The following is a 15,993-nucleotide window of genomic DNA, read 5'->3' as shown; positions in this document are numbered from 1 at the left end:
TTCCCTGTGCAACCTTGTTGACTTTCATGGTTCGAAGACCTATGTAATTCTAGACATCTTTTAATCTGCCTCCTGGACTTCTTTTCCTGGGTGTCCTGTGGGCATCCCAAACTTGCCAAGGCCCAAACTAATTTCATTATCCACTCACTTGCATATTCCCAAACATATCCATTTTTCTGTATTCCTTCTCTAAGTTAATGACACCACCATGCATCCACTCATCAAGTGAAAACTTCCAGATTATCTGTGCTTCCTCCTTTTCCACAGTTTAAAGCTTCTGTCATCCCCCAAGTGCACTGCTGGATTAGCCTTCTAGTTTCCCTAGGTCCAGAATCTCGCCTCCAAATCACTCTCCCCACTGCTCTTGCATTTCTTTCTCTACATAGAAATGAGCATATTGTCCCCTTGTTCAAAAACCTACGTTGGCTTCTAGTTAACCATAAGATAAAGTCCAGATACTCAGGCATGGCATACAAAAGTCTTCATATTCTGGCCCAAATCTACCTTTCCAGTCCTACACTTTGTCCCTGATCTTAACCACATCAGACTACGATGCACAGTTTCTTGAACATAATTTTGCCACATGCTTTAATGCCCCAGTGCCTTTGCTGGTGCCTTGCATGCCCTTCCTCTGTGTTTTGCCTTGTGAAAGCCCATCATCCACTCTTTAAGACTATGTTCACTGTGACCCCTTTTTTCAGGCACCTCTGGTCCAATTAACAGCTCCTTCCTCACTGCTTTTACATCTCTACTTCTATGTTAATACAGATTCTCCAAAAGTTATTTTGCATCTTTTCCACTACATTGTGTGTTTCTTAAGGGCAAGTTTAAGCTTGCTGGTCTCCATATCATCAGCAGTTTGCCCAGTGACTGTACATGGTAGATATTGAATAAAATTTTATGAGTTGAATTGGGCAGGATGCGTGAACATCATTTTGTGAAAGGACCAATGATTTCTTTCAGCATAATTTTCAACCTGTTCCTTTTCTTCAGATATCAGAAGAATCTCAGAATGGGACAGCTGATGGGCCCTGTTGGAGACAGTTGCTATGTCATATCCCCAAACTTTGGCTAGGTCTCTCTAGGGACACAGAGACTGTGATTTCTCAAATGACTGATTGGTGTCTGAGTATGTTTTTTCCCCAGATATTAGAGTTCCTTAGAATCAGAGATTATTTTCAATCTAGGACTTAGATGTTAGGTTCCACAGAAGACTCTCACTGCTCTGAGTAGCAGTCAGGCTTTTCAGTGGTAGACAGATCTATGTGGATTTGTTTCATCATCTTTGGGTCCCATCCCAACATCTCACTAAGGTTTGAGATTTTAGAGCACGAAAAACAACATAAAAAGGCTTCACTATCTCAAAACCTTGTTAAACCTCTCAGTTATCTTGAAAGCCTGGGGACAAGGGCCCGCTCATTTGAAGGTTTTGTAGAGGGCTGGACAAACAGTATCGATGCGTCAGACTGACTTCTGTCACTCCCCTTAGCTAGGTAGGAGACACTCACTGACTCCATGAAGCCCAGAATGGGTAGTTTCCTCGAAATGAGCAATTGTATGTTTTTTATGTTGTTGGTTTTTTTTGTTTTTGGTTTTTTGTTTTTTTTTTTGGCTGCTTTGGGTATTTTGGCTGCGCGCAGGCTTTCCCTAGTTGCCGCGAGCGGGGGCTACTTTTCCATGCAGTGTGTGGGCTTCTCGTTGTGGTGGCTTCTCTTGCTGTGGAGCACGGGCTCTAGGCACACAGGCTTCAGTAGTTGCAGCATGTGGGCTCAGTACTTGTGGCTTGCATGGGCTTAGTTGCTCCGCAGCATGTGGGATCTTCCCGGACCAGGGATCGAACCCATGTCTCCTGCATGGGCAGGCGGATTCTTAACCACTGCGCCACCAGGGAGGTTCCAGCAATTGTATGTTTGTAGAACCCTGGTAGCAATTGAGTGGGTAAGAAAGAGCTTGATTCCATTTCCCCTCAAACACATAAACATTGCCATTGAAAGTGCTGTGACTGGTCAGCCAAGGATGCCTATTGGAAGAGCTTTCGGGTTCATTTCTGAAACTAATCAACCCATCCTAAGCCCAGTGCTTAATTATGCGGCACCTGAGCCCGCCCTACCGCCTTGGAGCCCCCTTTTGGCCTCTGAAAAGGCTTCATGGGGCCAATTTCACAATGCTAGGGTATTCGGTCTCCGGGCCCAGCATGTAACCCCTCGAGTTCCACGCTCGGGGCTGACCTTATCCCAGGAGGGCGCCCCGGTGGTCAGGAAGCGTAATCACGGCTGGTTGTGGACGCCGGCGCCGCGGGGGCCGACAGCGGGCAGCGCTGAGGTAGAGCTTGGGCCCGAGCCGAGGGGAACCCGCCCGTGGCGGGGGCGCGGGCGGCTGCAGCGCGTCAGCGACCCGCCCCCTCGGCCCTCCCACGGGCGGGGCCCGCCCCGATGGCGCTGACTCAGCAACGCGTGGGGGGAGTTTTGTCCCTCCGCGGACCCCGTTTCTCTCAGCCCTCCGCCGCCGCTGAGCCGGTTTCCTTTTTCCGGCGGTCGGGGTGCGAGAGCCAGGTCGGGCAGCTTAGGCAGCGAACCGCTGTGCAGCCCCGGCTCTTGCCTGAGGACCCCGAAACTATCGTTCCCCCGCCGGGCAGCGTGGGCGCCATGAACGACGCGGGTGAAGCGCCACTCTTCCCCGCCGAGGGTAAGCCGGGGGGCGCGGGTGGCCTCTGGGGACTCAGCTGCGCCCAGGAGGCCCGGCGGCGGGGAAGGGCCGGGGCCGGGTCCCGGGGCGATGGTGAGGGTAGAGCTTTCTGGGTGGGCTGGAGTGGCCCGGAGGGAGGCAGCATCGTGGGCGAGGACGCCGGTGAAGGGCTTCTCCGCTGCTATGGTCACCACGGGATGCTCTTACCAAGTTAGAGCCCGAGTGTGGGAGTCCCGGATCAGCCCTTCTCAGCTTCTTTTTGATGTTATAATCAACCCCGTTTGGTCTTTTAGCAGGACTGAATTCGGAGAAGGTAGCTGCTCTGCTTCAGAAACTGAATTCCGATCCTCAGTTCGTACTGGCCCAGAATGTCGGCACCACCCACGACCTCCTGGACATCTGTCTGAAGAGGGCCTCGGTCCAGGGTGTTCAGCATGTGTTCCAGCACGCCGTGCATCCTGAAGGCAAGCCCGTCACCAACCAGAAGAGCTCAGGTGAGGTCTTCAAACTTCTTGCACACTTCCCTTGACTTTCTTGACAGCGTCCCATTGTGGTGTCTTACCTAAGAATGGCCTTAGGGGAGAAGAGGTTTGGATAGAAAGAAGTTGTAGTAAATTTGTAGAGAACAGGCGCCAAGTACAGGCAGGTCCAAGAAGGTTACTTTGTGACTTGTTTTCATGCTCTGTGGTTTGTTAGTATATTTGATTTGAGCACTAAAGTGACTGACTAGCCCATGGTCATCTGTTTGAATGTAATTCACGATATTCTGTCTTGAAGTTATGTGACTGCAGCCCCATGTCTTGGAGGTATGTGTTCTTGGTACGAAACAGATCATGCAAAAAGGTTCATGCCCTAGAGGGCACCTCCACGTTGCCCTGAAGGCCACGTACAAATGTATGGGATGGAAAAGACACAATGTAATTGCATCAAAATGTCATCTAATGTTATTTTTTTTTTTTTTTTTTTTTTTTTTTTTTTTTTTTTTTTTTTCTTGAGTTATGCGGGCCGCTCACTGTCGTGGCCTCTCCCATTTGCGGAGCACAGGCTCCGGCCGCGCAGGCCCAGCGGCCATGGCTCACGGGCCCAGCCGCTCCGCGGCATGGGGGATCCTCCCGAAACGGGGCACGACCCCGCGTCTCCTGCATCGGCAGGCGGACTCTCAAGCACTGCGCCACCAGGGAAGCCCTAATGTTATTTTTAAGTGTACCTTTTGGTTGCAGTTTGAACACATGTGCTAATGGGCTAAGTTACCACCAGTAGACAAGTTTGTAATACAGAAAAATACTCATTTCTCATGCCTTGCTGGTCAAGAGCTCCTGCTTTGCTATCTGCTATCTAGCACCACTAGAAAACAGAAAAACAGCTACAGTGAAAGATGGGTTATCCAGAAATCTAAATAAGGACATTCTCATGGCAGAATTGTACTAAAAGGACTTTTTTAAGTCTATCCATTTAAAAACTACTCCCAGTCTATTTATTTTTGCAGAAAGCAGATCAGTGCTTGCTTAAAGCCAGTCAACTCAAAGCGTACATTTATAACATGGATGTATTTTATTGTATGTAAATTATACCTCAGTAAAGTTTATTTTTAAATTTTAAGAAAAAAATTATGATCTTGCAATAATTAATGTTTTGCCACAGTAGAAAGTGCTTGGGGTGGTGTGACCTGTCAGGCTACAAATTATCCAGTTAGATCCAGTTAGTAATGTTATTAGTGGTCCTACATGGTTTAGATTGCAGTGCCTTTTTAGGGAAAAGCCTGGAAATGTTCATCTAGAACAGATCATGTCTTATATATCCTGTAGTATCACTTTTATTTGCAAGAGGTACAAATAGCACATGAGCTATGTAGGTTATTTTCCTGCAGTTTTCACATTAACAGTTCATCCAGATTTCCTCACTAGAAAATAATAGTGTGCTTATGAGAGAGGTGGCATACAGATAAAACCAAGGTAAAGATGAGCTATACTAAGTCATTAGTGACTTTTAAAAAAATTTTTTATTTATTTTTGGCTGTGTTGGGTCTTCATTGCTGCGCTCGGGCTGTTCTCTCGTTGCGGTGAATGGGGCCTACTCTTCATTGCGGTGTGCAGGCTTCTCATTGCAGTGGCTTCTCTTGTTGCAGAGCACAGGCTCTATGCGTGCGGGCTTCAGTAGTTGTGGTACTCGGGCTCAGTAGTTGTGGCTCGCAGGCTGTAGAATGCAGGCTGAGTAGTTGTGGTGCACGGGCTTTGTTGGTCCGCAGCATGTGGGATCTTCCTGGACCAGGGCTCGAATTCGTGTCCCCTGCATTGGCAGGTGGATTCTTAACCACTGTGTCACCAGGGAAGCCCCATTAGTGACTTTTGAAAAACACTGTGTGTAGTTACTTATTTTTAATTATTTTTTCTTCCTGTAAGATAACTGTTGTTCAATGTAGAATATTTGCAAAATACCAATGAGTAAGTATTCTGTCAGGTCTTTTTTCTGTGTGTGTGTGTGTTTAATATGGGTGATACCTTACATATTGTTAGGTAACCTACCTACATTTTTCACTTACCAATATATTGTGAATGTATTTTCATATTAGTAAAAAAGTTATGCCCAGATAAAAGTCAAGGTTTTTCCCCTCTGAATCTTCCTTAGAAAAGAGTTACCCTATGTGTGAGGCTTTACAAAGACTTTGATAATGAGCATTCTCAGTTAATTTAATTTGAAGTAAAGTACATTTTGGCAAAGACATTAATTACTCTGAAATGACCCTGATCCATGCTAGTTTGGGATGCTTATGGAGATCATTTGATTGAATCAGTTTTTTTAAAAGCAGAAAATTTGAATGCAGTATTTTTCTAGGACATGACATCACGTGGAAATGTTGGATATCCTTGTAAATAGACCTCTAAAGATCACTTAAGATGAAGTACAGAAGTGCAGAAGATGGTGACATTGTGGAGTGTATGATTATCCACTTACAGGACAAACGACGAATATGATTATATGGTGGTGGCATAACATTTTTTAGGGACAGCATTATGCATGGATTCAAAGCATTGCTGTGACTCAAACATAGTAGATGGAAGAAGGATGATGTATTCTGTTTGAAAGAGTGGATCTAATAATGGTAAAGGCACTGATGCCAAGATGCACATGAAAAGTGTGGATCAGTGTGAAAATGACATGTGAAAGTGGAAAAAACAATGCTTCTACATCAATTTATTATATTAATATGATTTTTTTTTTTTTTTTTTGGGCTGTGTTGGGTCTTCATTTCTGTGCGAGGGCTTTCTCTAGTTGTGGCAAGCGGGGGCCACTCTTCATCACGGCGCGTGGGCCTCTCACTATCGCAGCCTCTCTTGTTGCGGAGCACAGGCTTCAGACGCGCAGGCTCAGTAGTTAGTGGCTCACGGGCCTAGTTGCTCCATGGCATGTGGGATCTTCCCAGACCAGGGCTCGAACCCGTGTCCCCTGCATTAGCAGGCAGACTCTCAACCACTGCTCCACCAGGGAAGCCCTATTAATATGATTTTAAATATCTAAATATTAAAGCTACTAAATTAAACATTATAGGCAGACAGTTACTATTTCATCTATATTTTTAAGTGTTTATATAATCCAGTTAACTAAATAACTTAAAAAAAATTCTCGTTGAGGGCATGGGGATTGACTTATGTTAGCGTCATCTTATATTGAAGCATATACTATATATTCCACATTAAAGGGTAGAGACTTTTTAAAGGTTTTGCCACATATTGCCAGATTGCCTTCAGGTTTTGCCACGTATTGCCTTTTACCTGTTTAGATTCCTATCCAGGGTATATAATAATGCTGTTTCCCCAGGTCCTTGCCAATATTGGGCATTATTAATTGAAAAATAATGTTTCTCCATTTAACAGGTGTCTTATGATGAACTTTAAAAAAATATTTCTTGGCTATTTGTATCTTTTTTGACTATTAAATTAACTGTTCATGATCTTTGCTCATGTTTCTCTACCAGTATTTCTTTTTCTAATGTAATTTTCTTAGGTGATTTGTAATTGATTCTTTATGTGATACGTAAAGTGATTTTTTTTATATGTTAAGGATATAAACCTTTGCATATATATTGCAGATAGTAAGTACTGCCTTTCTTGTTTTTGTTTTTGTATCTTTCTGCTCTTTCTGATTTGGTCTTAAATTGTCCAAGATCTTGTCATAGATTCAGTGTTGGGAAATACAGTTGGAACAATGTAATCTATGTGAACATTCATCATAATTTCTTGATTTGCTTTCTTTTTTCAGGGCGATGCTGGATATTTTCTTGTCTGAATGTTATGAGACTTCCATTCATGAGAAAATTAAATATTGAAGAATTTGAATTTAGTCAGTCTTACCTCTTTTTCTGGGACAAGGTATGGGACTGATCTTGAAATATTCTTTTTGTTTCAATATCAACCTTGGTAGGGACTATCTCTTCGTTTCTTGCTCTTCTAGTTGTAGTCTGCCTTCCATTGTAGATGGGACAGCATTTATGCTGATTTCCAAAGTATCAAAAGTTGACTCTTTTCAAAGGCAGAACTACTTTTGGTTGGTAGGTGGCTACTTTTTGCAATGAAATAATAAGTCTGATGACTCACCTTACTACTTCCTTGTTTCTTTCTTATTTAAAATTTTTTATTTTGTTTTCAGTGATTTCCCCTTTTAGCATCTTTCTGTAGATTATTTGTATTTCTAGGACCTAATTCCCTTTCTCTGGGTAATACTTGTCTGAAAAACAGTAAATAACTTTATTCCAGTTTTTTATCTTTAAAGTGTATGTTATATGTGTCCGTTAGATCTTTATTGATTGAAGACTCTAAATATCAGATTTTTCTGTTTCAGAATAAAGCAAGTGCCTTGATTTGGATAAACTATTACAATGTGTGTACACACAGATAAAGGAAAACACTTCAGACATTCTCATGAAGCCAGATACTGCCTTTTTTTTTCCCCCCACACCACGTGACATGTGGGATCTTAGTTCCCCAACCAGGGATCGAACGCATGCTCCCTGCAGTGAAAGTGCGGAGTCTTAACCACTGGACCCCCAGAGAAGCCCCAGAGATACTGCTATGTAATTAACAACTTTAGTTTAAAAATACCTCCTCTGTTGTGTCTACAGTAGTTTCAGGACTCATATTCTGTTGATAATGCCAATAAAGATATTAGCTCTCTTCTCCTTTAATTTTATTTAACTTCTCTTACTCTAGGTTGAACGCTGTTATTTCTTTTTAAATGCTTTTGTGGACACAGCCCAGAAAAAGGAGCCTGAGGATGGTAGGCTGGTGCAGTATTTGCTTACGAATCCTGCAAATGATGGAGGACAATGGGATATGCTTGTCAATATTGTTGGTAAGAGCCTTTCTCTAATGAAACTGAAACCCAGCATGATCAAGCAAGGCTCTGTAGTTAGGCATAGGCCATTTCTTTGGATGTTAAGTACAGAGTAGAATTGGTCCCCAGAGGGGTATACAGTTAGCTCTAAGAACCTTTATCTCACACTCTTACCTATTAAGTACCTTTCTTAAATTAGAGGTAAGGAGATAGGTACTGTGAAAGTTGAGTTAGAGAAGAAAAGGTTGTATTAAGTAGAACTAACTTTCTATGAAAAAGTTTATCTCTTATCCATTGATGTAATCAAGAAATGCGTTGAAACTGCAACTGTTTGAAAATGTCCTCATTCAAAAAATTGTCTTTTGGAGAAACTTCATCATGCTGAATACTTTACAAAGTGTGTTAGATTAAAAAGAACAGAATTAATTCAAGATAGATGGATAAATAGGCAGATTAAATGACCTGTTTAATAATATTGTAAGGTCATTAAGTTTTCTGAGTTAGACTAGCAAAATATGGCCTTTTTTTTTTTTTTTTTTTTTTGGTACGCAGGCCTCTCACTGTTGTGGGCTCTCCCGTTGCGGAGCACAGGCGGTACGTGGGCCTCTCACTGTTGTGGCCTCTCCCATTGCGGAGCATAGGCTCCAGACGCGCAGGCTCGGCAGCCATGTCTCACAGGCCTAGCCGCTCTGCGGCATGTGGGATCTTCCCGGACCAGGGCACGAACCCGTGTCCCCTGCATCGGCAGGCGGACTCTCAACCACTGCGCCACCAGGGAAGCCCAATATGGCCTATTTTTAAAAGCAATAGCTATTTTTGCCAGGGTTCCTGACACTGGAGTATATGTTTACTTTATTGAACATTAAAATTTGTTTTCTTTTAGAAAAATATGGTGTTATCCCTAAGAAGTGCTTCCCTGAATCTTATACAACAGAGGCAACCAGAAGGATGAATGATATTCTGAATCACAAGGTACAGCATATGGAGCAGGGTGGGATTGCATGTAGTATACTTACCTTAAAACTCCTAACTGATTTTCCAGGGACATTCCTGGGCATTTCAGTATACACAGTCTATGTATAAGATAGCTACTCAGTGTCTATCCAAGGCGATGTAGCCTCATATTAACTTTAAAAATAATTGAGATTAGGGTGGTTTTTTTCCTTCTCTTTAAAAATCTCCCACTTTTATTTCTATTGATTTTAGTATTTTCTTATGGGTACTGAGGAAAGAAAGTCCCATTCTCAGCCACAAGCATGCTAACTTGGTTCTAGTGGAGGTAGACTGGGGCAGCTTTATGTTCTAAAACCAAAAAGAACTCTTTGGAAGACTTCCTCAAAGAGTGTGCAGAGTTCTGCAGCTTCCCCAAGCTATATCAATGTAGTTTATCCATTCACTTAACATTTGATGTAGTCACTGAACTTTTTATTGCCTCAGTTGTCTTAATGAATCATTCTCTCTTCTCTACATAACCCATTTTCCCAAGGAGGATTGTGAATCCTACAGGGATGCTGCTCTGCCAGCCAGACATCTTTTTTAAGAACAGGGAGTTGCCAGAATCTGCTGTCTTGATCTATGAGGCTAAAATTGGATTTGTCATCCCTGGGAGAAAGACTACATTTTAAAATAAACTGTAAATGTGTTTCCTCAATATTGGAAGTAGGTTATTTTCCACCCAGGAAACTGGGGATTATTATGCACAGGCTAAAAGGTCATTAATAGTATAGCATTGGATTCCATTTCAGGTGGGAGCAAGATTCTCTTTAGCACGGTGGTTAGGTTTATGACTCACCTTTATCTTTGACATTGCTCGAAATGGAAAACAACAAAAATGAAAAGTATATTGGGGGTTGGCATAGCCATGGTTATAATGATTTTACAGAGAAGAAATGGACAACCAGTAAAACTGTAAATTAAAGTCTATTAGAGTGACCTAGTGGCATAATCAGCTTGTCTCTTGCTTTTTCTGAGGGTGATGGCATTATGGAATTACATGTTTTCCCCATCCCCAGACATGTATCACAGAGGGTGCCATCAGTTGCAGAGCAGGAGCAGTTCCATCTTGTATTTTGGGGGAGTGATCCATGTCTCTTCTCCTTATGGAGAGCATTTTTTAGCTCTGTGTTTAAGTGGACTGGTTGGGAAAAAATGCATTTGCTTTTATGAACTTTGCCCGGGTTCTTGGCTGAGTTATACTTCAAAATAGAGCTAGCACTGGTCTATTAGGCTCATTTACAGTTGAATATGGGTAACTGAATAAGTTTCTGTCATAGATGAGAGAATTCTGTATACGACTAAGGAACCTGGTACACAGCGGCGCAACCAAAGGAGAAATCTCAGCTACACAGGATGCCATGATGGAGGAGGTAATAACAATTATTTGGATTCTTTGTGTCCCTTCTAAAGAACTCTCAGAATATTCCTATCTGTTACATTGATTGGAAAGCATGGTCATTGTAGTTAATGTTGAATTGAATTGAAAATTACTTATTTTAGGGACTTCCCTGGTGGTCCAGTGGGTAAGACCCTGAGCTCCCAATATGGGGGACCTGGGTTCAAGCCCTGGTCAGGGAACTAGATCTCAGATGCATGCCGCCACTAAGTAGTCCGCATGCCACAACTAGATATCCTGCATGCCACAACTAAGACCTGGTGCAGCATGCATGCATGCATGAATAAATAAATAAATAATAAATTTTAAAAAAAAAGGCTTCCCTGGTGGCACACTGGTTAAGAATCTGCCTGCCAATGCAGGGGACACGGGTTTGAGCCCTAGTCCGGGAAGATCCCACATGCCGCAGAGCAACTAAGCCTGTGTGCCACAACTACTGAGCCTGTGCTCTAGAGCCTGCAAGCCACAACTACTGAGCCCGTGTGCCACAGCTATTGAGCCCGCGTGCCACAACTATTGAAGCCTGCACGCCTAGAGCCCGTGCTCCTCAACAAGAGAAGCCACTGCAATGAGAAGCCCACACACCACAACAGAGAGTAGCCCCAGCTTGCCCCAGCTAGAGAAGGCTCGCGTGCAGCAACAAAGACCCAATGTAGCCAAAAATAAATAAATAAAAAATAAAGTGTAGAATCTTTAAAAAATAAACAAAAGAAAATTACTTATTTTACAGCTGAAAAGGCTGAGGTATAAACTTTGCAGTTTAGTATGGGACTTGTACTTATATCTTCTATTTCCCAATTTATTATTCTATAATTCACTCTTTTATTCATTTCATAAATATTGAATACGTGCTATGAGTTTGCCCCTGGGAATACAAAGATGAGAAAGACATGGTCTCTACTTTCAAGGAGCTCATTCTCTTGGTAAAAGAAACACATGAATAATTATAATAAATCCTATGCTAGAGATGTGTTATAAAGGATTTGGTGGTCATAGAGGAGGGAGTGACTAATTCAGTGAACTGAAGGTTTCATGGGGAAGATATTGGAACCAGCTCTTGAAAGAGCAGTAAAGATGTACCAGATGGGTAACTGGGAAAACATTCCAGACAACAGGAATTGCATGTACAGTGGCATGACAAAGGTGGAATCTTCAGAGAACAGGGTAGCTGAAACACAAGATTTTGTGAGTGTGTTTGGTAGTAAATTAAGCTAGAAAGGCAGAGCTGTGAGGGATCTTAGGTAGATGCCAGGTCTTTTGGTTTTATTCTATAGGAATAAAGATGAGAAGCTGTCGATAGTTATAACAGTTAAAATAATGTATGTGAAAACATTTTGGAAAACTTAAAAAGCATTAAACAAATATAAGGCAGTAATATTATCAAGGCAGTTAAAAATCTTTATTATTAAATACTATTCATAATCCAGATGAATATGTATAAAACTGTGAAATCACTTTGAGAAAAGTACAAACATTTCCCTTTTTCATCTAGTGGGCCCATTACTAGGAATCACTCAACTAACAGTCCTTTCAAGACTGTTTGTATGGAATTAAGATGGCCTAAATTTTTTCACTGCAGTGCACAACATTAATGCTTCACTCGTGTTTTCCTTTGAATTTTAGAGAGGCAGCATAGTGTAGTCGAGAGCATGGTCTCTGGAGTCAGGCTATCTAATCTCCTAATTTAACAGCTATGTGACCTGAGACAGGTTCCTGAAGCTCTGAAGTCTCAGTTTGTTCAAGTGTAACACGTCTAGCTTGATACAATATTAATTTCTTAAATATTGTTCAGTGGATGAATACAGAGGTTTCATTTTGCTAGATACATTTAAATTATCTCATATTTACCTCTTTATTTACTCCTTAATTGTTCTTTGTTAAGAGAGGCATCTGATTGTAGTAGAAGAAAATAGGTTTTGGAGTAGGACATGGGCTTCAGTTCCGGCTCTATCACTTAACAGCTCTGTGATCTTGGATAAAATACTTAACCTGTCTGAGATTCCGTTTGGGGTTTAAAATATATTTCTCATTGGATTTTTGTGGGGATCAAATAAGGAATTAAGTATAAGAGTATAAGGCATAGTGCCTGGTACATAGCAGTGGTCCAATAAATGTTAGTTTTTTCCCTTTCTCCTTGGAATGATGTCTCCTGTTGAGGCCATATCTCCTGCATAATTTGCCTTTATTTATGATTATAGTAAGATGGTGGGGTGTAGTAAGGATGAAGGTTCTATAAAGAGTTATGGAAACGGGCTCAGATAATACTTATTGCAAATCACAAGCATTCTGTTGGCTTGAGATGTTTGCTTTAATGATCTTTTAAATGATATGCCTAAAATCCGTGTTCTGACTCTGGGATTAGCTGATAAGAATTAGGGCAGGTTCACTTCCCTGGCGGTCCAGTGGTTAAGACTCTGCGCTTCCAGTGCAGGGGGCACAGGTTCGATCCCTTGTTGGGGAACTAGGATCACACATGTGGTGTGGTGTGGCCAAAAGAAAAAAAAAAAAAAGGATTAGGGCAGGTATATTTCACATATCTTTTCTCTCGTGTTCCTAACCTTGGAAAAATAGTACACCGCCACCTTACCAAGTCCTGAGTATGGATGTTTTATAAATAGGGTTGTTTACTTAACGATTCTAGGTAAACTGTTGACTACAGAATTCTGTGTGGTATAGGTCTTTAGATTTTTACAGTCCCCTAGATAACTGTTTATTTAACCTGACTCTTAGGTAATGAAGAGTCTAGCTGTGGTTTTAAAGCCACACATTAGTACGTATGTTTTGCCTAGCCTTGTAGGCACATCAAAATGATGACTTAGCAGCCATGAAGCTCAGATAGCTTTGAATGAAATGTATTTATGCTAAAGGCATTCTTTCTAAGAGAAGAGAAAGGCAGGTTGTTTGTTGTGATGACAGACAAGGCAGATCTGGAACTGTGTAATCACTTCTGTTGTCGTGTTTTCTTAGTGTGTCTGCTCTCTTTTAGCCTCCAGATTCCCTTAGGATTATTAAGTGTATTCTCTACCAAAACTCTGTTAAAAAGCAAAACATAAAACAAAGACCAGAAACAATATCAGTGCCATAGGTAAGAGACAGGGAGTCATTATGATTTACTCAGGAAATTCTATAGCAGTGGCTCTCAGCTCTTAAAAACAATATATGGGGGCTTCCCTGGTGGCACAATGGTTGAGAGTCCGCCTGCCGATGCAGGGGACACGGGTTCGTGCCCCGGTCCAGGAGGATCCCACATACCGCAGAGCGGCTGGGCCCATGAGCCATGGCTGCTGAGCCTGCGCGTCCAGAGCCTGTGCTCCACAATGGGAGAGGCCACAACAGTGAGAGGCCCGCGTAGCAAAAAACAACAACAACAACAACAATATATGGGCTTAGGCTTGCTTCAGACCTACGGTCAAGGTCATTTTCCTTGAGATTAGGGCCTAGTTATCTTTCTTTCTGAGGTATCCCCATTTATTTTTTCAACTGAACAATTAACTTCTTAGTTTGAAACATACAACATATTTGAATTACATTTGCTAATCATTCTACCTTGTTGCACGTTAGAGGCTTTTGAGTGTTACACCAGGAGCATGAATAATGCTTGTGCTTTTAAACTTTATAAATGTAAGAAATTACATAGTAACACAGGGAAGGATGACATAGAAAGTCCTTGTGAGCCAAGGGTTATCACTGCTAACACTCTGGTGCATTTTCTTCCATATTATTTTCATTTAAGATCATATAAAAATAGCTTTTAAAAGGGATCCTATTTATAACTTGGTTTTTTCATTTTCTTTGTCTTTCTCTAAAGGCTATAGTTTCTTTTAATACAATTTTTAAAGGTTACTTTCCATTTACAGTTATTATAAGATATTGGCTATATCCCCCATGTTGTACAGTGCATCCTTGAGCTTGTCTTACACCCATTAGTTTGTACCTCCCACTCCCCGTCCCTATATTGCCCCTCCCCCCCACACACACTGGTAGTCACTTGTTTGTTCTCTGTATCTGTGAGTCTGTTTCTTTTTTGTTATATTCACTAGTTTGTTGTATCTTTTAGATTCCACATGTAAGTGATATCATACAGTATTTTTCTGTCTGACATTTCACTTAACATAAATATCAAAAATAGAAGAAGATATACAGTGAGAAGTCTTCTCACCCTATTCTCCATCCTTCCAATTACCATGTACCCCCAAATTAGTTTTATTAGTTTTAGCTGTTAGTCATCCTTCCAGAGATTTCTTTTTTAAAAAACATAATAAAAATAGAATTTTTGAGTCAGGGAGAATATACATTTGTAATTTTGATATATAATGCCAAATTAACCTCTTTGGAGGGTCTATCAGTTTATGCTCTCATCAGCAATATCTGACAGAAACTGTTTCCCTTTAGATTTATCAAGGCAGTGCATTTATCAAACAATCGGATCCTTACCGATCTGATAAGGTACACAGTTGACAGGTAAACAGTCTGATAGATAAACTATCTCATTGTAATTTTAGTTTATATTTTCTTACTTTGGGGCTAAGCATCTTTTCTGTGAACTGTGTATTCTTATCCTTTACTTGTTTTTTTTCTTTGTCTTTTATCAATTTCTAGGTATTCCTTAAATGTTACAGAAATTAGCCCATTGTGATATGAGATGCAAAATTTTTTCTTAGTTTGTTGCTTTTTATTTTGCTATGCAGAATTTTTTTTTTTTTAAGAAGATGTTGGGGGTAGGAGTTTATTAATTTTATTATTTATTTTTGCTGTGTTGGGTCTTCGTTTCTGTGCGAGGGCTTTCTCCAGTTGTGGCAAGCGGGGGCCACTCTTCATCGCAGTGCGCGGGCCTCTCACTATTGCGGCCTCTCTTGTTGCGGAGCACAGGCTCTGGACGTGCAGGCTCAGCGGCCATGGCTCACGGGCCCAGCCACTCCGCGGCATGTGGGATCCTCCCAGACCAGGGCTTGAACCCGTGTCCCCTGCATTAGCAGGCAGATTCTCAACCACTGCGCCACCAGGGAAGCCCTATGCAGAATTTTTTACTTATATATAGTCAAATTTGAAATTTTTTATGGTTTTTAATTAGAAAAGCTTTTCTCAAATTATAAAAGAATTCTTCCATTTTTCTTCTAGTACTTACAGAGTTTTGATTTTTGTGTTTGAATCTCTGATCCATTTAGAATTTATCCTGGCATAGGGTATGAGGTATGGATCTAACTTTTTTCCTCTCAAGGCTACCCAGTTGACCCACATCTTTTCAAATAGTCCATCCTCTCCCTACCCCTTAATTTGAGATGCCATCTATCATTTCTAAAGTCTCCAGGCATGCAATTCTGTTCGTTTAGTGTGTTTATTCATCTGCCAGTAACTCTGTATTTTAGTTACTGAAGCTATTTATAGTGTTTTAGTGTTTGTAGAGTTAGCCTCATCTCGTTGTTCTCTTATTGTTTTCCTGGTGAATTTTGTTTTGGCATTTGTCTAATTGTGGCATCTATATTATTAAAAGCTTCTCAAGTGGGCTTCCCTGGTGGTGCAGTGCTTGAGAGTCCGCCTGCCGATGCAGGAGACGCGGGTTCGTGCCCCGTTTTGGGAAGATCCCACAT

The 15,993-nt window shown here is 41.5% G+C and overlaps 1 protein-coding gene across 2 annotated transcripts in view; it reads left to right on the top strand.

The window, feature by feature from the left end:
• Positions 1-1,545: 1,545 nt before the first annotated feature.
• Positions 1,546-15,993, top strand: part of BLMH (bleomycin hydrolase) — a 45,542-nt gene continuing 31,094 nt past the window's right edge. Inside the window, exons 1-6 of one of the 2 annotated variants that reach the window (XM_007452457.1) lie at positions 1,546-1,555; positions 2,979-3,179; positions 6,943-7,052; positions 7,890-8,031; positions 8,897-8,985; positions 10,287-10,379. In XM_007452457.1, the coding sequence (XP_007452519.1) occupies positions 1,546-1,555; positions 2,979-3,179; positions 6,943-7,052; positions 7,890-8,031; positions 8,897-8,985; positions 10,287-10,379 (645 nt within the window). Of the gene's footprint in view, positions 1,556-2,370; positions 2,659-2,978; positions 3,180-6,942; positions 7,053-7,889; positions 8,032-8,896; positions 8,986-10,286; positions 10,380-15,993 lie in introns of those variants that run through there. The other variant, XM_007452456.1, reaches the window with a different exon arrangement.

Source organism: Lipotes vexillifer, unplaced genomic scaffold (assembly GCF_000442215.2).
Source record: "Lipotes vexillifer unplaced genomic scaffold, Lipotes_vexillifer_v1.1 scaffold216, whole genome shotgun sequence".
Lineage (NCBI taxonomy): Eukaryota > Metazoa > Chordata > Mammalia > Artiodactyla > Lipotidae > Lipotes > Lipotes vexillifer.
The sequence above is the reverse complement of the archived record's forward strand: the minus strand, read 5'-3'. Positions and strand labels throughout refer to the sequence as shown.